Source organism: Delphinus delphis, chromosome 9 (assembly GCF_949987515.2).
Source record: "Delphinus delphis chromosome 9, mDelDel1.2, whole genome shotgun sequence".
NCBI classification, from domain to species: Eukaryota; Metazoa; Chordata; class Mammalia; order Artiodactyla; family Delphinidae; genus Delphinus; species Delphinus delphis.
Window position 1 is genome coordinate 101,974,698 of NC_082691.1, and position 24,931 is coordinate 101,999,628.

Consider the following 24,931-nt stretch of genomic DNA (forward strand, 5'->3'; position numbering starts at 1 on the left):
ACTTCTGTTAAGCTTCTAGCTGACTAAAAATCTGGAAAGGAAAACTCTTACTTCTTACCGTTAAGATAGAAGAAAGTTATTTTTCAATTTCCTTTTGCTATATTTAAGAGAGAAAAGCTTACAAAAGATGAAGAAAAACAGCACAATACCTATCACATTGTCTACACTGCAGAATAAGGTCTTCTTCTCTATAGTTTCGGTAGCAGACGGGGCAGGAGGACAGGCTTGCACACGGAGCGCACTGTGTGTAGTTGTTCTGCCATTCACATCTCAGACCTGCAGATGTCGCTCCGCAGTGTCTGCACCACACACACCTGAAACCCAACACCGCACAAGTCTCAATTTTATTTACTCAGTTATTTAGTTACTGAAATTCAAGAAGCTACACAAGAACAGAACAGGGGGAAAGTATTTAATGCACATTTGAAAAATTTTCTGGTTAGTGGTATCGATCATTGTAAACATGTACCACGCAATTAAGCAGTTGTTGCTAATTTGTGAAAACTAAAGTATTGTGGGAAAGTTCTGAACTTAAAAAGTCTAACAAGGGAAACATAAGTCCTAGGGTACCATTTGCACTTCCAGCCTCCTTTGGGAACTGTCTGCAGTGGCGGGTCCAAGCAGTAGGTGTGATAACTTATGTCACAATCGTCGCACAGCAGGAGTCTTCCTGGGTCTGTCGCCTTCCCACAGGCCTCACACACAGTGCATTCCAGACACCTCCAACCCTTGCTCAGAACCACTTTCGTGATCTGCAAAAGAAACAACCAAGCCATGTGATTCATACGTTAACCTACCCCTCATGCAAACATGATCAAATACGCCATATCTGATCAAGCGCCAAATGAACTCGGTGCTTACATACCTAGGAGCAGAAAAGAGGCAAAAGCAACTAACATTACTGAGCACCAACAGTGGCCCAATTCCGGGGTGACCACGTTCATGTACTTTTCGGAGTCTCCTACTGGACAGAATAATATAAAGGGATCCATATTTTAATGCCCTTTTCAGTTTATGTAACTACCTTGTGCTCTGGATTTTATGTCCACTTGATAGGTGTGGTAACTGGTTTTTAAAGAAAACAAGTAAATGACCCCATTATTGTTAACACAGGACTTGAAAATGTATTGATAAAGTTTTAATCTATGACATTTCATGAATTCATGATCCTGAAACTTGTGTACATCACGTAAGGACTTGTATATTAAAATCAATATTAAAAATGCAAAGAAAATTAAGGTACAGCATGAGTTCCCAAAGCCATTTTATGGTCTTGCAGGATTTTAGGCTAAGAAGCTAGGACTTCTTAAGTTCATATTCAGCCCTCTGCTTATTCTCCTTTGCCTCAAGGGTCTAACTTAAGTGGAAAAATTTGAGAATCTCTATGCTTCTAATAAATTCCAGAAAACAGCCACATCATGGAGTATTAAAAATTTGGAACAAACTAAGAGATCTCAAAAGACTAGAGTCTACAGGTAAAAAGGACCGCAAAGAACCTGTGTTATAACAAAATAGCAAACAATCAAGATACAGAATAAAAATTAAGATCATGAAGAATAAGGTCTTAAAACTACTTGAGGGCTTCCCTGGTGGCGCAGTGGTTGAGAGTCCGCCTGCCGATGCAGGGGACACGGGTTCATGCCCCGGTCCGGGAGGATCCCACATGCCGCGGAGCAGCTGGGCCCGTGAGCCATGGCCACTGAGCCTGCGCGTCCGGAGCCTGTGCTCCATAACGGGATAGGCCACAACAGTGAGAGGCCCGCATACTGAAAAAAAAAAAAAACTACACAAGAGTTAAATAAATGAACAACTATCAAAGTAGCATCAAACTTTCCAACTCTGGATGCTAAAAGAGTGTAACAGTTTCCAATTCTACAGGTAAATACTTCTCAAGGTACAATCCTTAATCTAACTAAACAAGCAATTAAGTGTTAAAGTGGAATGCCTTTCAGACAAAGACTCAAAATTCAGCTTCCAAGTACCCTTTCTAATGAAGTTACTTAAGAGATATGAGGAACAAAGTGAGGGTGTATACCAAGAAAAAGGAAGACGTGGGATCTAGAAAGCAATGAACCCAAAAGAGGATGTCATCCCAGAGATGTTTGAGGATGAGAACTGAGTAACAGACCTAGAAGTTACCAGCCCAGCTCAGAACAGGGAAAAAGCAGAGTGTGGAAGGGGGTAAGCCTTTCCCAGAAAAACAGTTACTTGCTGAAATAATCTGATATGATCATGCTTCTACAGTAGGTAAAAACAAATAAAAACTAATGGAGAATCATGAATCATTATTTTCTTCTTGCTATTGAAAACTCCATGAAAAACAAAATAAAGTCATAGTACACTATTTAGATCTCCAGTGAACATTTATGGAGTCATAGCCAACATTGTTTATTAACTAAATATAGTAAAACAACTATACTGGGACGATGCTGGGAGAAGGCAGGAGGTGTATTTTAAGAGCTCAATCAGCATTTATTTATTTATTTATAGAGGCAAGTCAACAAAATCTAACACACATAAAGGAGTAACACGAGTATATTATTTAGCGCTGTACAGTTAACTACAAAAAGAAGGACCTGAACGAACCCAAAGGGGTTGCATTGTGGGGAAGAGGACTCAGATGTGAAGGTAGAGGAAGACGGGTCGGTCGGTTACCATAAGGCTCGTAAAGACATTTGCTTCTTAAGCGTGTATATTTATTACTTTGATTAGCCTACTGATATGTTTAACTTAGTCTTAGATTATCAGATTATATTATTTACCCAAATGGAAGAAACAGCCTAGGGTAGGAAGAGCAGGGGAGCATAGAGCAGTAGCCAGCAAACTTTTTCTGTAAAGGACAGGGTAATAAATATTCTAGACTTCGCTGGCCAGGCAGTATGTTAAACTACATAATTGTGCCACTGTAGTGTGAAGCTCACTACAGACATATGTAAACAAAAGAGCATGGCTGTGTTCCAATAAAACTTCACTTACAAAAATAGGCAGTGGGCAAGATTTGGCCTGTGTGGCAGTTTACCAATCCCTGGCTTAGAAGAAAGGTAAGATGAAGATAAAGTAGTAGAGTTTTTTTTAATGATGTATCTTCATTCCCACTAAGTTTTCCTGTTTCACAGTCTGTGGTCCGTTACAGCCGAATTCTCAAGTCCCTCAGTTTAAAGTGACTCTTCAACACACTACAGTCTGGTCGCTCTGCCCACCACCAGTGAAACTGCTCAAGTCAGTCAGTCAAGACCTTACTGCCAAATCTAGATGACGTACTAGTGTTTATCATTTGAACTCTCTGCGGTATTTCAACATTTGAACAATACCCCCCCCCCTTTGAAACTCCCTCTTAGTGCAGATTTCAGGGCTCTACTATCCACTCTTTTTTGTCTCATATTGAACTGGTTTTATCTTCATTTTTAAGAGCTCTTTGAACCAAGATATTATCCAGGGTCCCCATCCATGTATCATGTCTAAGGTGTGAGAGATGTGTTTTATAGTCTAACGGATATTTGCTTCAACTACGTTGGAGTAACTGAAACGAGACCTGTCTCCCATCAGAAAACACTAGGAAACTGGGCAAAATTTATGAAACACTTGTTTTCAGATACCGGACAAAAGGCAGTGTAAGACTTTTTCTGAGAGGAGGGAAACAAGCAAGGAGAGTCCTATGATATTCTTCCGCCTATAGCCATTTTTCCAGAATGATCCCCAGGGAAGGACGAGCCCAGGCAAGTACAATGGGCTCACTGAGTTTAGGACACACTGCTGGAGTTCAGGGGGCTGAGGCAGTTGGAATGTGCAGGACAGAGCACTGGAAAGAAGGGAGCAGTAAGAAAGAACTCCAAAAAAAAAAAAAGAAAGAACTCCAGGAATCGACACAGTATTTCCCTTTAGTCTTCGACTGAACACCAAGCTGCACATCCAGGAGGTCACACAAGGACCCAAAACCAGGGTAAAGAAGAGCTGCTGGGAATCTGTAATAAATATCAGAGTGCACACAGTGCTGGAAGACATCTGAATCTCAACCAAGTCAGACTGAAAAGACACTGGTGAATAGGGGCCTGTAGGGATCAGAAAGGGGAAGGTTTAGGGAGAATTCAACAGAGACCTCATAAAGGCCATGCCTCAAGTATTAAACTGGTGCTAGAACAGCAGTTAGGAAAGTGTGATCTAAACTATTCACTTTAATTCACTCTGTGATGTTTTGTAGACGCTACATGATGTATAAAACATCATTATATTGGCATTATACAAGGTGTGTCTGCATACTTTTGTGTTTTAAAATATTCTCAGTTGTAATTTTTAAAACAGTAAATATTCAATCATTATTATCTTCATAGACAAAATCTCCTTGGGGTCCTCAATACTTTTTTAAGAGTGCTAAGGGTTCTAAGACCAAAAAGTTTGAGAATAGCCACCTCAGAGTGAAGGCTCTGTGGACTCACCTCAAAGCTTGACACAAAGAAGTGTCAAAAGGTTCAAACTTATCCACAAATAACTGCCTGCCACAACAAAATCTCACTGCGTTTTAAAGGAACAAAATCTAGACTCTCAACAATACACCATCACAATGCACAATGTCCACATTCAATCAAAACTTACTAGATGTTAAAAAGAAAGCTGTAAAACATTTACAAAATGAAAAATTAGTTAATACAAAATGAAAAATGTCAGGGATGATAGAAGTAGCAGACTATTATAAACTTTTCAAGGACTTGAAACAAAAAGCATAATGAAGAAAAAATTTAAAACCACAAGATAAGTATAAGCTATAGAATGGAACTGAGATTAAAAAACAGAATTATCTGGGTAAAAAATCCATTGGATGAGGGCTTCCCTGGTGGCACAGTGGTTGAGAGTCCACCTGCCAATGCAGGGGACACGGGTTCGTGCCCCGGTCCGGGAAGATCCCACATGCCGCGGAGCAGCTAGGCCCGTGAGCCGTGGCCGCTGAGCCTGCGCGTCCGGAGCCTGTGCTCCGCAAGGAGAGAGGCCACAACAGTGAGAGGCCCGCGTACAGCCAAAAAAAAAACCCCACTGGATGGCCTTAAAAATAGGCTGGATACTGCATAATAATAGTGCATTCTGGGAATGTAATAGAACTATACAAACTAAAGCACAGAAAGAAAAACAATTGGGGGAAAAAACCCAACAAGGTGTTAGTGATCTGAGGACAATATCACACAATTTTGCACACAACTGAGATTCCAAAAAGGCAGTGAAGGAGCAGGGGGGTGGGGGGGTGAAGTGGAGGGTGTACTTTAATATTTCAAGTACTTAAATATTGTCACATATGTATAATAATCCTAACAAGCAATAACTGATTAATTATAAGAACTGGAAGCAGCATGATACTAATCAAATCAATACATTTTTGTTAACCTGAAGCATATTTGCATTAATAATTAAATCTAAGTGTACTCACCTTAATACTGACGCAGTATGGATGGTAACACTGACCACACTGAGAACAGGCAAGTAATCTTCCCTCTGCTCCTTGGCCAAAACTGCCACAAACTACACACATATCCTGAAATTAAGAACACATTAACGTATTTTAAATTCCACACCAAACTAAGACTATACCAATATACTAATTTTATAATTTTTATAAAGCACCTTCTTAGTTGGTATAGCTCTAGAGCTAAATATTAAATGACTGCAGTACATACGGGATAAAGTAGAAATGGGCAAGGAGGAGTTCAAAAGTGGAAGACAGGGCTTCCCTGGTGGCACAGTGGTTAAGAATCCTCCTGCAAATGCAGGGGACAAAGGTTCGAGCCCTGGTCTGGGAAGATCCCACATGCCGCGGAGCAACTAAGACTGTGTGCCACAGCTACTGAGCCTGCGATCTAGAGCCCACGAGCCACAACTACTGAAGCCCGCATGCCTAGAGCCCGTGCTCCACAACAAGAGAAGCCACCGCAATGAGAAGCCCGCGTACCACATGGAAGACTAGCCCTCGTTCGCTGCAACTAGAGAAAGCCCACACCCAGCAACAAAGACCCAACTCAGCCATTAATTAATAAAGTAATTAATTTTTTAAAAAGTGCAAGACAAATAATTTAGTTCAAACCTGATGCAAAGTGAACTTGTCACTGCTAGAAAACAACACAACTGTATTGTGCATAGAGTTTTCTTCTTCATCCTTATTTGATGAAATATCTGCAGCAGACACCTATGAAAAGCAAAACACACGAAATGTGAAGTTATATTTTTCACCTGTATTATACCTGACTGAAAAGCTTAAGAAGATTCATGTTTAAAGTACAACTTTTTTGCCAGAGACTATACTAACAATTCCCAATTAGATTATTATTACCAAGATACTACTATAAAGTATAAATTATGGCATTTTTTAAATTCACTTGTCTCTTCAGAGTTACAAGCCCCATAGATCAGGAAGTGAGAAAACATAAATATGTCTTTAGTAAGACTGATTAACCAGAAATTCTAATCAAGAAACAAACAAAAACATTGTATGTGTGTATACTTATATATGGATGTACACACACACACACACAGATACACACACATATATCATTCCATTTTAGTGACTCTTAAAACCTGCAATGGGGGTACAGCAAAATGAGATGTATAAAGCTATAAGTATAAAATACACACCAGATATTAAAGACCTAGTATCAAACAAAAAAGAACATAAATATAGGTCAAATAATTCTGTGTAGTTTATAAATTACATGTTGAAATGATACTATTTTGGATATACTGGGTCAAACAGTATATATTAAAATTAAATTTCACCTACTCCTCTCTCTTTTTTTAATGTAGCTACTAGGAAGTTTTTTTGTTTGTTTTAATTTGTTTATTTTTTGGCTGTGCCACATGGCCTGCAGGCTGTTAGTTCCCCAACCAGGAATCAAACCCTGGCCCTTGGTAGTGAGAGCACGGAGTCCTAACCACTGGACCATCAGGGAATTCCCTAGGAAGTTTTAAATTGCATATATGGTTCACATATTTCTTTGGGGGCAGCAGTGTTTTAGAATATAATTATTTTGAATAACTTATCATAATTTCAGTCTTAGCCAAAGAATTATCAACCATAGCCGTTCAATTCTGGACTTGTTAAATTTGACCAAATCAACTAAGTACACACTGGCTTATTAGTAATTATTTCCAGAGTGCTTATCATGAAAAAAGCTCTGAATGAGATGCTAAAAAAGAGAATGGGGAAGCCAATGCCAGAACTATAAACTCTCTTTGCTTTAAAAGCTTACAACATAGCTTGGAAGAACTGAGCTGAAACACAACAGGTTAGGGTCAAAATGAAAAGTAATAGAAATTACTGTTCTTGAGGAATAACTGAAAGAAGACTAACTATCAATAAATAGAAGGAGTATATTACAGTAATAAAATTTTTCAGTGCAAAAGACTTTAAATGCAGTTTTAATGAACAGTTCTATGGTTTTACGACAGTAATCGATAAAAGCAATTTATAGTCACAAAGGCCTAAAGACAACATGGGAAAAGTGTAAGCAACCTAACTGGTCAGCACTAGGGAATGACTAAAACTAGGAACAATCCAAACTATGAAAAATTATGCAGCATTTAAAAAACAGCAAGGCAGAAATCTGTACGGATTTCCATGAAGAAAATCACATGCTACACTGTTGAGGTGAAAAACAAGCTGCAGAGTAATACATGAGCCAGGGCACTACGGTATAAAAACACACAAAACAATTACGTGTCTGCCTTATGGCCATGTATCATAGGCTGAAGCATAAGAAATTGCTGTTCAAAGGTCAAAGGGGGTTGAATGTTGGCAATTTCATATGGATCAACCTAAAATGTAAATGCCCAAAACTGGTGACAGGGAGAAAATCAGGACTCAACTAGTAGACAAAACTTCCATCTATCTAAAAAATATTAATTTTTTAAACTGAGGAAATGTATCCATATGTTATATGCATATCCCAAAATTACCTTTTAGTCAAACACGATGATTCATAAAAGTAGAATAATCATTCCATCAGTAATAAATTAAGTGCCTACCAGAGTGGATGGAGTAATCTCAGTAATTCAAACACAGGACTAATGATACATTGAGAACATCATTAAAATACATAACTGAAACAGCTAGAATATAGGTAACAAAAGTATTCAATATATTGAAATAAGTATCCATTTCTACCTCCCCATCTCCAACATGGGAACACAAAACAGGTCTTACAACTGGGTAACACGTAGTAAGTAGCTCACAAATTGTAGAAGTGTTATTCTTATTTTCAAAGGAAAATTTACCCAGAGAATGCTTTTGTTAAACTGAAAAACAAGGATGGAACACAGTATTCCCCGTATCAACCAGAAACAAAGTCTGCAGTAGAAAGCTGCAGTATCCCCTAAATCAAGCAGGGGGACAAGAACGTGCTAAAAAAAAAAAAAAAAAAAAAAAATCAAGATTTTTTTAAAATAGCAATTCATACATGTAAGAAAGAAAACTCTATCATCTAGCTTAGTGACACATTGTTTTCATTTCATACTTTATTTCATGATCTTGAAACTGTCAGAAAAATAAAATCTACCTCAAAGGCAATCTCTGACAAAGTATGCACTATTGTTCCCTGCACAGATAACAGTCTGATCTGTTCTGAAGGTTACAAAAGTTTTATTTTCCTGAACCACAGATATAAGCCGAAGAAAAGAGAAAACTCTAGCCTAAACCTCAAAAGTTGGGCATTTCCAAGCAGGGACACAAAAAAGAAAACCAAAAAACGGAAGAGCAAATTAAACTCAAAGTGAGAGAAAAGGAAATGATAAAGATCAGAGTGGAAATCAATGGAATAGAAAGTAGGAAAAAATACAGAAAAACGAATGAAAGCAAAGGCTGGCTCAAAAAAGGTCAATAAAATTGATAAACCTCGGGCTTCCCTGGTGGCGCAGTGGTTGACGGTCCGCCTGCCGATGCAGGGGACACGGGTTCGTGCCCCGGTCCGGGAGGATCCCACATGCCGCAGAGCGGCTGGGCCCGTGAGCCATGGCCGCTGAGCCTGCGCGTCCGGAGCCTGTGCTCCGCAACGGGAGAGGCCACAGCAGTGAGAGGCCCGCGTACCGCAAAAAAAAATTGATAAACCTCAAGCAAGACTGATCAGGAAAATGGAGAAAACACACAAATTACCAACAACAGGAACGAGGAACATCACTACCAATTCAAAAGGACAGTAAAGGAACACTATTATCCATTCTAGAAGAACAGATTTGTCAACCTACATGAAACAAATTCCTTAAAAGACAAATTCATGCAAGAAAAAACAGATAACCTAAATAGCCCTATACCTATGAAAGACATTGAATTTGTAGTTGAAAATCTTCCAATAAAGAAAACTCCTGGCCAAAATGGCTCCACTAATGATTCTATCTATAAATAATATAAGAAAGAAATTCCCAACACTACACAACTTTTCTAGAAAACTGAAGAGCAAACTATATTTCCCAATCATTCTATGAAGCCAGAATTATGCCGATATGAAAACCAAAGACATGATAAGAAAATAAGACTATAGACCAATATCCCTCATGAACATAGATATAAAAAGTCTAAAGCTTTTAGCAAACTGAATCCAACATCACGACCAAGTAGAGTTTAACCCAGGAATGCAAGATTGCTTTAGCACACACACATGAAGATGTAACTCACATATCAACAAACAAGCTACATGATCACCTCTACAAATGCAAAAAAAAGCACATTTGACAGAATCTACTTCTGACATCTACTCCTAATTAAAAAAAAAAAATCTCAGCAGACTATTAATAGAAAGGAAATTCCTCACACTGATTTAGGATGTCTATTAAAACAAAACTAAGGCTAACACCATACTTAATTATGAAAAACTATATGCTTTCTCCTCATGGTCAAAAACAAGGTTATCTGAGCTCTTCACTTCTGTTCGACACTATACTGAAGGCTATAGCAAATGCAAAAAAGAATAGACACGAAAGGACTCCAGATTAAAAAGAAACACGTAAAACTTTATCTGCAGACAACGTGATCGTTTATGTAGAAAACCCAATGGATTCTACAAACAAGCAATTAGAATAACAGATACACAAAAAGGAGTAGTATTTCTGGATACTAGCAACTGACAAACACAATTTGAAATTAAGACAACACTACCATTAACAATAGCATAAAAAATATGGAAGATGGAGATAAATCTGATTAACAGTATCTGTTCAACCTGTCTGTTGAAAACTAAAGAACATCGCTGAAAGAAATTAAGGAAGACCTAAAGAAATGGAGAGATACAGGTGCTGATGGGTTCAAAAACTCAATATGGTTAAAATGTCAATCTTCCCCAAATTAATCTATAGTTTGAATGCAAACACAATCAAGATCCTAGCAGGCTTATCTATAGATATTGACAAGCTAATACAAAAATTCATATGGAAGTACAAAGGATTTAGAATAGTCAAAACAATTTTGAAAAGTAGAAAATCAGAACACTACCAGTGTTCGATTTCAAGAGCAGCTGTAAAGTAGAAGTAATCAAAATAGTGGAGTATTGGCCTAAAGAAATGGAGCAATCGTACAGCATGAGATTCCAAAAATAGATCCACATATATGATAACTAATTTTCAAGAATGATGAAAGGCAATTCAGAGAAACAGTGCTAAAACAACCAGCTACTCAGTATGTAAAAAAATGAACTTCCATCTTTATTCATACCATACATTTAAAAAACTCAAATCCCATTATAGATCTAAATGAAATACCTTTCTAGAAGAAAACACAGAATATCTTTGTGACCTTGGGTGACACAAGTATTTCTCAGCACCAAAAAGCACAATCCACAGAAGAAGAAAAAAATTAATAAACTGGACTCCATCAAAATTAAATCAACTGCTCTGTGAAAGACACAGTTAAGAAAATGCAAAGACAAACCCCAAAATGCAAGAAAATATTTGCAAATCATATATATGATGAAGAGCTTGTGTCCAGAATACATAAAGAAATCTCAAAACTCAGTTAATTAAAAAACTACTCAATTTTGGGCTTCCCTGGTGGTGCAGTGTTTAAGAATCCACCTGCCAATGCAAGGGACAGGGGTTTGAGCCCTGGTTCAGGAAGATCCCACATGCTGCAGAGCAACTAAGCCCGTGCGCCACAACTACTGAGCCTGCGCTCTAGAGCCCACGAGCCACAACTACTGAAGCCCGCGTGCCTGGAGCCCGTGCTACGCAACAAGAGAAGCCACTGCAATGAGAAGCCTCTGTACCGCAAGGAAGAGTAGCCCCGCTCGCCGCAACTAGAGAAAGCCCATGCGCAGCAACAAAGACCCAACGCAGCCAAAAATAAAAACAAATAAATTTAAAAAAAAATACTCGATTTTGGAAAATGTATTAAAGATCTGAAGAGTGACTTTATCAAAGAAGATATACAGATAGCAAATAAGCACCTAAAAAAGCTGATCAATATCACAAGTTATTAGAGAAATGCAAGTCAGATACTCTTAACACACCTGTTACAATGGCTAAAATTAAGAAGACTGGCCATACCAAATGTGGGTGAGTATGTGGAGGAAATGGAACCTTACATATTCTTGCAAATATAAAATGTCACACCCAACTTGAAAACCAACCTTTTCTTAAACAGCTAAGCATATACCTACCATACATCCAGCCATTCCATTTCTATATGTTTACCCATGAGAAAAGAAAACATATCCACAGGTGAACTTATATGTAAAAGTTTGGAGCAGTTTTATTTCTAATAGCCAAACAATGGAAGCAAACATAATGTCCTTCAATAGGTGAACAGATACACAAACTGTGGCACATCCATGCTATGGAACGCTCTTCAACAAAAAGGAACTGTTAACACACACAAGAGCATGAATTAATATCAAAATAATTATGTTGAGTGAAATAAATCATATCAAAAAGAGTATATTCAGCATGATTCCACTTACACAGACTCCAGAAAATGCAAACCAATCGACAGAAATGGAAATCAGATCAGTCATTGCCTGGGGGTAAGGCAGGAAGGCAGGCAAAGGGATTTCAGAGAGGCACAAAGAAACTTTGAGGGCCGAATATGTTCTTAACTGTAGTGTGGTTTTCAAGGGTGTACACATGTGTCAAAACCTATGAGACTGTACACTTCAAATATTTGTACCTTATTTTGTATCAATTTTACCTCAATAGGCCTATTAATTCGGGGAGTGGGGAGGGAGGGAGGGACTTGCTTTAAAAAAAAACCACCAGAATCCAAGTTTCCTTACTCCTTTAGCAGCAAACTGAACAATCCCACCTGCATCCTGGACTTAATATGACAATTAGAATCTGAAAAACAGTAGGAAATTGAACAATCCCACCTGTATCCTGAACTTAACATGACAATTAGAATCTGAAAAACAGGGTATCGGTAAAATAGTAAAGTTATTGCAGGAAATATCTGCTATTATTTTTTGCCAAATGCAGTTTTTTCAATACACATTTAAACAAAGCCTCATAATGTGCCAATGACCATACAGTTATCAATCTTAAATTCAAATAAGTCAAAGACAGTCATAAAATCTTCAACATTTTTAGACTCCATACTAATCTACAACATTTCTAATTTTTTCTGTAAACCATATTACATATTACTGAGAGCAACTACAATCAAAAATTTAAAACACCAACATAATTAAATTCTTCAAATAAACTCAAGAATATAACAGAAGTTTTGTTTTAATAGAAGAGCAAATATACTGCATATTGGATTTTGGAGAAGAAAGATCAGAGTCAAAGAGGAATGTAAGAAAAAAGGAATGAAAAAGTAGAAAATATAGAAGAAAACCTCACCAGAGGTTTAAAAAGAAATGCAGATGGAGATAAAATTTTAGCCTGTTTATGTGACTCTTAGAATCTAAGTAATTTGGTACAAATGAGCTGATCATCGTCGGCCGACACATTAAGGACTGTAGCAAATGTAAAGTGAGCGGGCCTTACCCCGGGCAACACAACTGCCCCGATTCCACTTTTCAACTTTGATCTGCCTCTGCCGCCTCGTCCTGACAGTCCTGCACCACGAGGTCTCCGCTTTCCTGGAAATCCTGACCCCCGGCCCTACACGACAGATACGGAAAAGTCAGCATTCTGTAAAAGCCCAAAAGAATTTTAAATCCAAAATGTGAGATAAACCGTCTTATTAAATGTTACACAAATACTTGCTTCTCCCTTTTATTCCAATCAGATGATAAATATTAAGAGACCAGGCTTATTATTTGCATCTTTCAGTATGTATTCTACGACTTAAACATCTACAACCTTAGAATCAAACTTGGTCTGTTACTGTGAATGCCCTGCAACAGCAAACCTTGGCACTGTATTTCCGTTTCCTAATCCTACATCCTAGGGGGCAGAAAAGCCACAACTCTATCCAGGTATTTTCAGGCGCAACAAATTGTATTGTATTATAGAGCAAGTATGAGGAAGGACTCTCTTGCTAACTGGTTTCTTGTAATTGCAACGATATTAATAGTTATCATATGCTTAGTACTTATTATGTACTGCTCGAAGCACTTGTTCCTCTCAACAATCTCATAAGGTCAATACTATTTCATCATCCCCACTTCAGAGGTAAGTACACTGGGGAATAAAAAGGTTAAGTAACTTGCGCCAAGTCAGACACCTGGCAAGCCTGGCTCCAGTGACCTCACTCTTAACCACTATTCTGCACCGCTGCGTTGCACAAAAGCTCATTTTTACTATGTGCAACAGTATTTTTTCTGTCGTGAAAACTGTCAATATCCTCTAACCGTTCAATACCTGACCATACAGGAAAGCTGATGAAAAATTAAAAGGCTTGCTTTAAATCACCTAGATAATAATTACTTCAAGTGGAAATAATTTATGTGAATTTTTACACAAGAAAAAATTCTATGGGAAAATATGTTGAATTCCCTGATATTTTAACAAATAAGCACTAAGGTTTTGTGTTGCTGTTTTCTTATTTATTCTCAGACTTATGTATTACTACCTGAAAACACCTGGCATCTACACCTACTTGTGCTGTGTGTATTTAAGATTACTAAAATGCTCAGGAAAATCCCGGTTTTGTTTTCCCTAACAAGGTAAATAATACGTGACACCTTCAGCTGAGGTCACCTGCAGCAGTTTGAAACACTGAGCTCATTACCTACTTGGCAGAATGCTCTCCAAGTCAGCAATTTACGGTTATACTGTGAGCACCAAAAAGACACACGTGAACAAGAGGGAAGGGGGGCTTTTGTTCCTTCAGTTTTTTAGTAAAAGCCAACTTCCAGTTTTCCAGCTGCCTCTCCTTATCCTCTTAAGCTGCTTTCCTTCAGATCCTGAGCTTCTCTGAACAAGCGACAGGGTAGTGTTCAATTGGATAGTTTCTCTTGTTGTTTTTCAATAGGTATAAAAGATTTTTTAAAAGTCAGTGACGGAATCAAGACTACAGTAATCCCTCAATGTATTTCTCCTCAACATCCAATGACACAGGTAAGAATAAGTGAAAATCAGTGGTATATGCTTCATAATGGTCAAACAAGACCTCTTTAACTCTTCTAATTAATATTTACATTTTCAACACCTTGCATGCTATCAGAGTGAGTTGAAAAATAGTTCTTCCAACGGTGATAGAAAATAGGAAAGCAGAATCTAGAACTCCTTTGAAATCCTTAATTAGTCTAAATTAAAAACCCTTATTCCAGAATTATATTATTAAATATAGAAGATGAAGAATACTGTCTACTCTAGTCAGGAAAATTTTTTTAACTTTTCAGATGATTAACACTTTTCCAAATTAATTTTTCACCTTCAAAATGCACCAGACAACTTCAAGGACTAACAGAGTCATCCACCAATGACATGAAAAAGAGATCCTATAGTTTTTAGATTATTAACACAGACAATGAAATCTGCTGCAATTCTGCTATTTCTTCTCCATTAGTACATAATAAATTAATGTAGCTTTTCTTTTGTTCTTTTCTAAGCAACAAAATTTTACGATATGATGAACAAGTCTTTAATTACTTTATAGCCTATGTGACAAGGATTTCCCCCGTAGAAATACTGGTAATTACAACATAAAAGGAAGCAACCATAAAAAAGGGTATTAAAAATTTACCCTTAAGATCAGTCAAGTAAAATGGCAATTTAATTTCCTCCCAGTGCAGGTTTTTAAAGGTAAGCACGTTGCTTCTTCAAATACTAAAAATTTTAGATTTAAAAAGTGGCTCTGGAAACTAAACTATTTATCTAGAAAAGAAAGGTTTAATTCTTAACTTCTACGCGGACAAAACCAACCAGAAAGAAATGATATACGAATGTAAATGCAATTTTATTTACCACTTTGATGCTCCAAATGGCACTGCCAGGAAGCTGCCTGGGTTTAAAAATTTCCCGGCCTTCTGAAATGTCTGGGGACCAGGAAGGTGGGCTCACTGTATTATGGGTACTCCAAGCCCCCTAGGATATGGCAGGTGAGAAAATAGATGTATAAAACTCCGCAACATAAAAGGTCAAAGCCAGCAACTAAGGAATTTTAGAACAGCAAAAACAAATGCAGACGTATGGAAATTTAGGACAGATTGCTTCAAGGTAGTAAGGAAAATAAGCTTATCACTTACAGTGACTGTATACTTAAATGTTTGTAGCTACAATTTACATTAAATGTTTTATTCTGGTTGAAACATCAGTACAATGAAACGTATTAAAAATCAAGGTTTACATGACATCAACATTGACTCATGAACTGCAATTACGGCACCAAGATATAAATAAATGTCAATCAAACTTTAAGAATTAAAACTATAAGAAACTATTTGGGGATTATTTTCTTCTAACAACTATCACTCTACCGGAAGGGAGAAAAGAATAAACATAAAGAATGTTATGTATACTTCTTGCTATAAACCACCAAAACAGTAGGCCAAAAAAATGCAGTCAGAAACATGAGCAATCAACAGACACATTCACTTTAAAATTTGGAAAGTCAGTTTGTAACCATAAGATGCAAATACCATTATAATCCTCACATTTAATTACTCTTCCTTCAGTGACCATTAGTTGTGGGTTTTGATTTTTATTTTTATTTAGGGGACTACTACACTTGGATTATATCCAAGGAACTAATTTGAATAGTTGAAAAATGTTAAAGCAAATTGTCCTAAATTTGCAAATTAAAATGCCTGATGTATCTGATTATTTATATGAGAAACAGTACTTACTAAAATAGTTAAGATAAAACTAAAACATTTTGCTTCCAGATAACCCCATTCAGCAATAACCTGAACTAATCTGATGAAGATGCTAATAAGCAGCATAAAGAAAAACGTTCACTCCACAAAGATAACATTTTAAACACAAATGTCAAACAATACAGAACCTATTTGGAATTAGATAATTCAACAGAGCATGCTATAATTTTACCAATTAAATGATCAAAACTAAAGACAAGAAACACAGTACTTACCAGGTTTCTAGAACACTAACACACTAACAAGTAGTAGCCTATCAATCCCATTAAAATACCACCAGGGAATTTAAATAACTAGAAATAAGAACTTGCTATCCTTTGGGGAGGAGACAGTTAATGAAATAACAGTATTTCGAGAAAGACCACACAGGGAGAGGCTGGTTTCACTTTAATTAACCTACCCTCCGCTCAGCTAACAGCCATGCTGATTTCACCTGACAAATGCTTTCCCACTAACAGATCACCCTGCGTCTATGTCCACACTTGTCTTCTTTCCTACTGTGTCCAGGGCCTTCTGTAACCTCCGCGCTGACAAAAGCAATTTCTCTATTGTCATTTCACTGTCAACATCTACTTACAGTTCTGCTGGGCTCTGTGCAGCACATCAGTGAATGTTTCTCTGCCCTCCTTCACTGACCCTTCTCAGCCTCCCTTTTGAGTTCTTCCTCCACTTGACCTCTAAAGCCCCACTGTTTTCCAGGGCGGAAGCCTGGACCACTCTCCTCTGTGTAGTCTTGTCCTAAATGATCTTATCTACAATGAGGGCTGTAAACACCATCTTGGATGTTGTTGTTCCCCAAATTCACATTTCTAGTTCTAACATGTTCTGAGAGCTCCAAGTTATTATGATTTTCAACTTCCTTCTTAGCACTTCCATTTTGTCGCACAAAACCTCTCCAGTTTACTACGTCTAAAATCTCTCCCTTAAACGAGTTCCAACTCACAACTTTTCCCCATCTTTAGAAATGGATTCCAGTCCGAGTCAGAGAACTGGGAGTCGTTAGACCTGTTCTCTTCTCTCATCACTCTCCTCTGCCCCTTCAATCCTCTCCCTCACCACTCCTTTGATCCAAACCATCGGTAAATTCAGCACATTCTCTCTTCAAGTTCTGTCTCTGGTCATTCTGTTTCTCTGCACTCCCACAGCCGGCACCACCTCTCAGCTAGCCTGATGCAACAGTCTACTTCTATTTATGCTTCTTCCTCACCTGCACCTCCTCAAGCCTTTCCCCACACAGCAGCCAGAGGGACTCCTAAAAAATGTAAATGTGACCAAGCAAGACTCTCCTGCCCTGTTCCAAACCCTCTGATAGCTCCGCAGTGACACTTAAAACTCAAACCTTTCTTACTGCCTCTCTTCAGTTGCATCTTGTGGCATCTCTCACTGTCGATACGCCCTAGCTACCCTGGCTTCCTTGCCATCCTTCACACATGCCGAGCTCTTCAACAGTGGGGACCTACTGACTCAGAACTACACCACCTGTCCCCTGGTTGGCGTCTCCAGAATCTTCAGGTATGGCCTTAAATACCTCCTCCTCGAAGAGGCCTTCCCGGGCACTCCAAGTGAACCATGTGTCCTTTACAACACCTTTAGCATCTGCATACTGAACACAATACGGGGTCATCTGTTCTATTGTTTATCAGTATTTAGTGGTAGAGAGTGAGAGCAAGAGGTATCTAAACCTCATTCCCTCAACGTTTCCACGCAGTGTTTTTCTCTGAGGATATCTGGCTAGTGTACATATTAAATTCCTTTTGGTAGATCGTTTAATGGTATATCAGTAGATAGTCCTTAAAGTATACCAGTAGATAGTCCTTAAAGTATACCATAAAAAGTCATATTCTAAAATAATATTTATTCATAATTTATAAGTTAGCTTTGATGCCAAAATTATATCTCATTTCAAAAAGCATTCACACTTCATATAACATGGATGAACAAAATGAAGGGCTCTATAGATTAAGAATGTTTAGATGCTATTTCAGGGATAATTAGACAACCGTTCAACTGCTATGAAAAACTTATACAATAAAAGCTTGGGTAATTACATTATAAATTTTAGTAAGTATGTTATCATAAGGCATTGGAAGGTAGAGCACGTGCAATTTTATAGGAAATGAAGAAAATTATGATTACACTTAGATATTTTCACAAAGAAGGAATTACCTAATATATTCTTTAGACCTTAAAACTAAAATACTGATGTAATTATCAACTGTAGTTATAAATTACCCTTCAGATCTCAGCTTTGATCAAAAAGAATTTACACAGACCATTCAGAAGAGGTCAGATTCCCCATCTACTGTAACATGGTTTACACCGTTGGTACACTTGGTTTTACTTTACCGCACTTGTATTTATCTATTGCCACTGGAGTATAAGCTTGATGGCAGACACTCTGCTCTTTTTGTTCACTGCTATGTTAAGCCTTCTGTTCAGCACTTATTGAACGTCTACTTTTTCTACTGAGCATTTTTGCATGCATGTATTCATAAATGCATCAATAAACACTGTACTGTGATATGAAACACACTAATTCCATCAGTTGTAGCCTAGAATCTTGGACTTCTTCACCTATTAACAAATTACCAACCTATTCCATGCACTGCTACTCTTAAACTATCTACAAACTGGAAAAAAAAAAGGGGTTAAAAAACGTAACCATCAGGAGAATTTAAGTTACAAAGAGTGCTAAACAGAACCAACTTGTTCTCAAATGCCACAGAAACTTTACAAATACTATTTGGCAGAGTCTGAATTCGATTCCAACAATAATTATTACTGTTTAAAGTTGGTATTCAGTTTTCTGCTTTGAGGCCAATTTATCAACCTAGTAAAATTACAAAGCTGTTACAAGGACTGTGGGAATAGGGAAATGGGACAATAATGGCAGGTGGAGGGTAGGCTATGATGAGCAACTTTCTATTAGAAGTCAAACCCTGCTGCTGGCTGTTACATATGATCAATGTCATGATTAGGGCCCAAGAGTATCCAATTCTACTGAATCAGTTTAAAACGTGGCCAGAGAAGGTCAGGTATGTCTCCTGGGAAGATTCACACCACCAAGTCCTAAGTCCACCCTCTCCCTAACATACTGTGCAAAACCAAGATTGCTATTATTGGGTGAGTTTGATTTAGAGAAAGTGAAAACAGTGAAACGAGAGTAGAAAGGAGGACAATTAGTAAGAGAAACAGAAAACACAAGCATTTATAGTTTGTCTTTTTGGTACATACATTCGCTCATGTACATTACAGCTATTGTAGCAAACAATTCATTTTTTTATGACTTACAGAATTCTTTTAACATAAATAAGTCATATACAAAGCTGAGTTCAACATCAAACAGAACAAGAAATTTAGTCCTGAGAGTGATTTGATAAGAGATAAACTATATATGTACAGAAATAGCTGCTGCCAGCTTTAGCCCTCAGTAATTTAAGAAAGTGAATTTGGCTGGTGCTAGCAATCGTTTTAGTAATGGCTTAAAAAATGTAACAGGCACAAGAACACTAAGAGGGATGTATGATACTTCTGATCTGTATGTGTTGTAGGTTGACACCCCAAAGGCTAGACATTTTTTTAGGATGAAAACCACAGTTTCTCAATGGTTTAGAGCAGTGCTTCTTGGACTTCAGGCTGCATGGGGATCTTCTTAAAATAGACATGTTCACTCAAGTTAAGGTGGGGCCTGAGATTCAGTGTAACAAACTTCCAGGTGATGTTGATATTCCTGGTCTGCAGGTCACATTCTGAGTAGCAATGGTTTAGTCATTTCTCCCAGAAAACATGCCTAAGCCTGTAAGCCTGAGTAGAGTTTTTCCTCTTGCCCTCTCTGCTTTCCCACAGTACCCTGTGGTTTCCTCTACTGCAGCCTCTATCACACACAGAATAATTAAATAGGCAGTTTAGTTCTAAAATCTGTGCAACCACTATGCGGCACTGAACTTGAAAACCTACTACATCCTGTATTTACTGTGGCCAGTGTTTGACTTGGTCGGGCCTGCAGTTATTTTCACTGGCACATTTCCTTAGAAATAGTTATGAGTCAACGTGATGGGTTTCAGGACCACCACTTCACAGCCAAATTTAACACATGAACACTACATCCTTCTCAAGTCTCCATTTTCACATAATATCTGCATTATCCTGCAAATCAAGAAAGAAAGCAGGGCAGCACTACCGTTTGCTATGTGTCAGGGGGTTTATAGGTGTTATCGTTAAATTCTAACAACCATCTGATGTAGTTTTATGGATGAAGAAACCAAGAGAGTTCACATGGTAACTTGCTTGGTGTCCCACAGACAGTAATGGAAGAATAAGGCTTTGAAGTCAAACAACTGCACTATGGAAATATTCATGCTGAATTTCTATTAATCAATCTTTCCCAGAATCAATTAATTACAGTACAAATATATATAAATAATACAAAAAAGACTTCTTAAAAGTCACTTTTATAAAATGCCACACAGTATTTAGACTAGAAGGTATGTGGGAAAATCACTGTTGGCATCTACTCTACAACTTTTATTCCTCATAAAGAATAGAGAATATTTACCTATTTACTAATGAAACCTTTTTTGATAGGTTCTAAGACAAAGTATCAGTATGTAAGTTTACCTCATAGGTATCCAGGAATAGACAATTACAACTACTAATTTCCTTTAATGAATATCATTATGTATACATTATATACAGCAGTACTTCAAACTTCAAATTTATTTTAGTTAAAAGCTGGATATGAAATAATTTATCAAGAACAGAATCTCTCTTTATTTGGATGATATGATTCACCGATCTGCCTTTTTTAACTTTAAAAGCAAAAAAACCAACCAGCCCCCCAAAATGCCAACAGTGCTTCTTACTAAAAGGTTTACGTCTAGAAACCAGAAATGGAAGAAAGAGAAGGGAGGGAGGCAGGGAGGGAGGGATTGCTTACTTGTAATTAATTGTTAACAAAACTATAATCCTCTACAGCTCACCACTGGAGGCCTGTTTTGCTCTCACAGGAACAGATTATGAAACTGATACGTTAATTCGAGACACTTCATTTAAAATGCTATTGCAATACACAAGTATGTTATAAAATTCTAGGGTTCTTAATAAACTACTTAAATTGATGAAAAATAAGAAATTCAGTTCACAACGTAATGGCAAAGTGGTTATAATCTAATGAAGTACTATTTTTGGAAACCTACTCTATTGAAGAAATTTCACCTTCTCTATGAGAACCTCTCAACAGATGTCAGTCTTAGAATTTATGTAAATTCCTAAGCTCTCCACATATATGATGTTAGCAACAACAACAACAAAAAAGGTGGAAAGGTAAAATGAAGAAAAAAATTCTTAGCATTTGAAAGTTATCAAAATATATTTAAGAGTACTTATGTTTTTCTATGAAGTTTTCTTTAAATATTTAAGAATACTTCAAGAAAATGTTTCTAAGAAAACATATTTCATAGAAGATTTAACAAAAACTTTCAATATTATCATGAGAGCAAATAGTACATGAGTGTCTGAAGTAGATCACAGTCATGTGACTTCATTAAATATTTTCCCATAAAATAAGATGATACAAATAAGGTATCTTGTTCTATCCAATGCATAGTCTCCACAAAAGCAAAGCAGTGTATCAACAAGCTTTTTGAATCACCAAGTGAAGGTGATTCAAAGTGAAGGTTGTTTCCTATACAACTAAAACAAAACTGGGAGGTAGAACATGGCCTATAGCTGCTTGTGAGATTAGCAGCAAATTGTGAGGTAGTAATCAGACAGTAGCAGCTAAATAGAAAGGAGAATACTACCACAGTTGAAAGAGAACATAGCAGTAGTAGTAACAGTAACAAATATTAAGACACGGCTCATGTAAAATGGGATGAACTTGGAAGAAAAAAATATATGTACATACACACTCTCACACACATACAAAAATACCCACACTATTTTGGAACATAGGTCAACAGAAAAATAATCGTAATGGCTTCTCAGTTGGAGCAGAAGTCTCTAAATAAGGAGAGACACCAGTAAAATTTAACAGGAATATTTATGATGCAATATCCTTAAAGAATGTAAATGTCTGAACCAAAATTAAATTTGAGATTCAAATTTCCATTGCTAAAGTCTTTTCAGAGCCAAAACTACACAATTAGTATATGCTATTCAAAAAAAGAAAAGGAAAATAAAAGAAAAAACTAAGGATGAAGAGAACTAGTTTGAGAAGAAAAATCTCTCTTAGTAGAATAGAAAATAAATATCAAGTAGGAGACTAATTTTCACATTAAAATAAAGTTTGATTTAACTTTTTTACTGGTGTCACAATCCCAAAATTAGACGATCAAAATATTATTATTCCTATAAAAAGTTAAACTTTAATCGCTGAAAGCAATTTAAATCATGAGACTTAAAACTCCAAATTATTATTGCGACTAATGACTTTTTCACTGTCTGCTATGTTGCTATTTTATGAAAAACTTCAGAAAGTAGAAATTTTGTAGAACATATAATTCTTAGCTATAGTATCTTCATTTTGCTTTGTAGTTTCACTCAAATCCCACTGAAAAAGATCTGGAACCTACCCTTACAGGGTAGAGTTCACATTCACACAACTTAGAATAATCATGGGAAGAACTCCCTTCATTTCCTGAAGATCAACAATATAATCCTAAAATTTTGTTCACAAAACCACTGAAGTAAGTCCTAACTTTAAAAAAATTCCCACAAAAAGTTAGCCATCAATAGAAAAACCAAAATGAGAAATTCCCCTGCATGAAAAATACTCTAGGTAAATTCTGATGCTTAAGCAGTTAAAAATATGTACAACGAATAATATCTAAACAAATATATGAGGGGAAAAATAAATGTTAATTACACTATACCCAAAACCTTACGTTTTTTTTTAAGTCTCTGCTGTTACTATGGCATAGAACTACAAACTTCTTTAAAGTGTTTTCTATTAGAAACTATAATCAAAGAGGTTGCACTTACATTCCAATAAGATCACTTCAAGTTTAATAAACTAGTCTTCATTAACAGTGTGTTTTTTGAAGTGGCCAAAACACATAAGTCAACATTACATCTACATTCCACCTAAACGGGAAAACCTGCCCTCCAAACCAAAGCTACACATACACTTTTTTTTACTTTATAGAATCACTCCAACATCTTTTCTATCAACATCATTAAAATCACCATACCTGTCTGGACCGAGGTCTACCAGGAGAAAATTTCCTTTTGGTAATAGCTGGTTTACCCATGCCAATTTTGGGGGTGACTGAGATGTAAGTTGTTGGCATGACGTTTCCAGCAGAAGCACTGGGAGTCGAGGGGTAACTATGCAGCATGTCGTGGGAAGGCAAGTCGGAAGAAAGTGCTGGAGAGGAAGACGCGTTTGCCTTGCTCATGCCCGCTGCTGATGAAGATGGTGACTCTGTCTCAGATGGTAATTTTACAGATTTGCTTTCTTGGCATACACCATCTTTCACACAACTCTCAACTGCAGGAGCCACTTCGAAGTCCATAAATGCAGTAGAGGGTTCAGGATTTTCTTTCTGTTCCATTTCTTCTGGTACCCTTTCTATGGCCAATTGTTCCTTAGAACATAAAGCCGTACCTTCCCCACCGGGGGACGGGACAGTGACGGATTCAGTGTTGACTCCTGGAGGCCGGGATTCTTCTGGGGACACCGCCATGTTAGGTCCCTCCAACAAGTGCACTTCCCCCTGCTGCGCAGCGACCTGGGGGGCAAGGGCTTCAGCGCTGTCTGTCACTTCCATTTTGTTCTCATTTTGATCTGCACCGCAAGTGTGCATCACTTTAGGAGGCATTTCCATTTCTTCGCTATCAGCTTCACGAGAAATCTGATTTTCCAATTCAGGATTCATTTTATCTTGGGATGATTCTATAAAATTTCAAATATCTATTATGTTAATGTACCTATGAATTTGAAAATTTCTAACTATGATTAGGTATAAAACATTAATGTCTTACATGTCTGTAGCTCTATGGTTTAAAAATAATAGGCTTGGGTAGAAAAAAAACGTTGGCGGGGCGGGGGGGGATCCAAAACATACTTTTGCTTAAAACCATGCCTTAAGTCAGAAGGTATTCATCAAGAAAGGCAATAAGGCAATTACCAAGGTTAGTAAAGGTCAAAAGAGAGCAGGGTTTATGGGTTAGAATCAGTCGCCGATCAGACCAGAAAACCTACAAGAACACTACCTTAATGGGATCCCCAGAGTTTAAGGTAATTTCTGGTAAGAATATTAAAATAGAATTAATTTCTAATATAACTATTATATATGATGTTTCACAGTTTGGTCACTTACAAGAGGATTTAAAATTTTGTAGGTGAAGTTATACTCATTTTACAACTAGGAAAATGAGGCTCAGTGATATTACATGATGTGTCCAAATTAAAAAAGATTAGTCTAGAATAAAAAGAATTTTGCAATAAGCCGACACAAGATGTAACAAAGCTTCTGTAGACTCAAATAAGTAATGACCATAGACAGAAAAGACTTATTTTGCTTAGCCATACATGCTAACACAATCAATACATTTTTTTGGATATAATTATTGTTCTTCCTCATCATCTATCACCAAAGAGACTTATCTTAGCAAATCAATAAAAAGAATTAGATATCAGAAGTATCTATAGTCACTGACTACTAAATTTTAAATCAGGGTACTAGTAAGTTAAACCTTTAACCCAATAT

General features: G+C 37.1%; 1 protein-coding gene across 15 annotated transcripts in view; it reads right to left on the reverse strand.

Annotated features, from left to right (window-relative positions):
- The window catches only part of KMT2C (lysine methyltransferase 2C), a 294,475-nt gene that overhangs the window by 84,947 nt on the left and 184,597 nt on the right, over positions 1-24,931 (reverse strand). For 14 of the 15 annotated variants that reach the window (XR_009520703.1, XM_060021158.1, XM_060021157.1 and 11 more), the window contains 7 exons: positions 23,411-24,114; positions 15,310-15,429; positions 12,943-13,059; positions 6,065-6,166; positions 5,414-5,518; positions 571-752; positions 150-314 (listed from right to left, as the gene is read on the reverse strand). Coding sequence is in view for 14 of the 15 variants with exons in the window: in XM_060021158.1 (XP_059877141.1) it covers positions 150-314; positions 571-752; positions 5,414-5,518; positions 6,065-6,166; positions 12,943-13,059; positions 15,310-15,429; positions 23,411-24,114 (1,495 nt within the window). In the remaining variant the exon portion in view is untranslated. The remainder of the gene's footprint in view (positions 1-149; positions 315-570; positions 753-5,413; positions 5,519-6,064; positions 6,167-12,942; positions 13,060-15,309; positions 15,430-23,410; positions 24,115-24,931) is intronic. The other variant, XM_060021169.1, reaches the window with a different exon arrangement.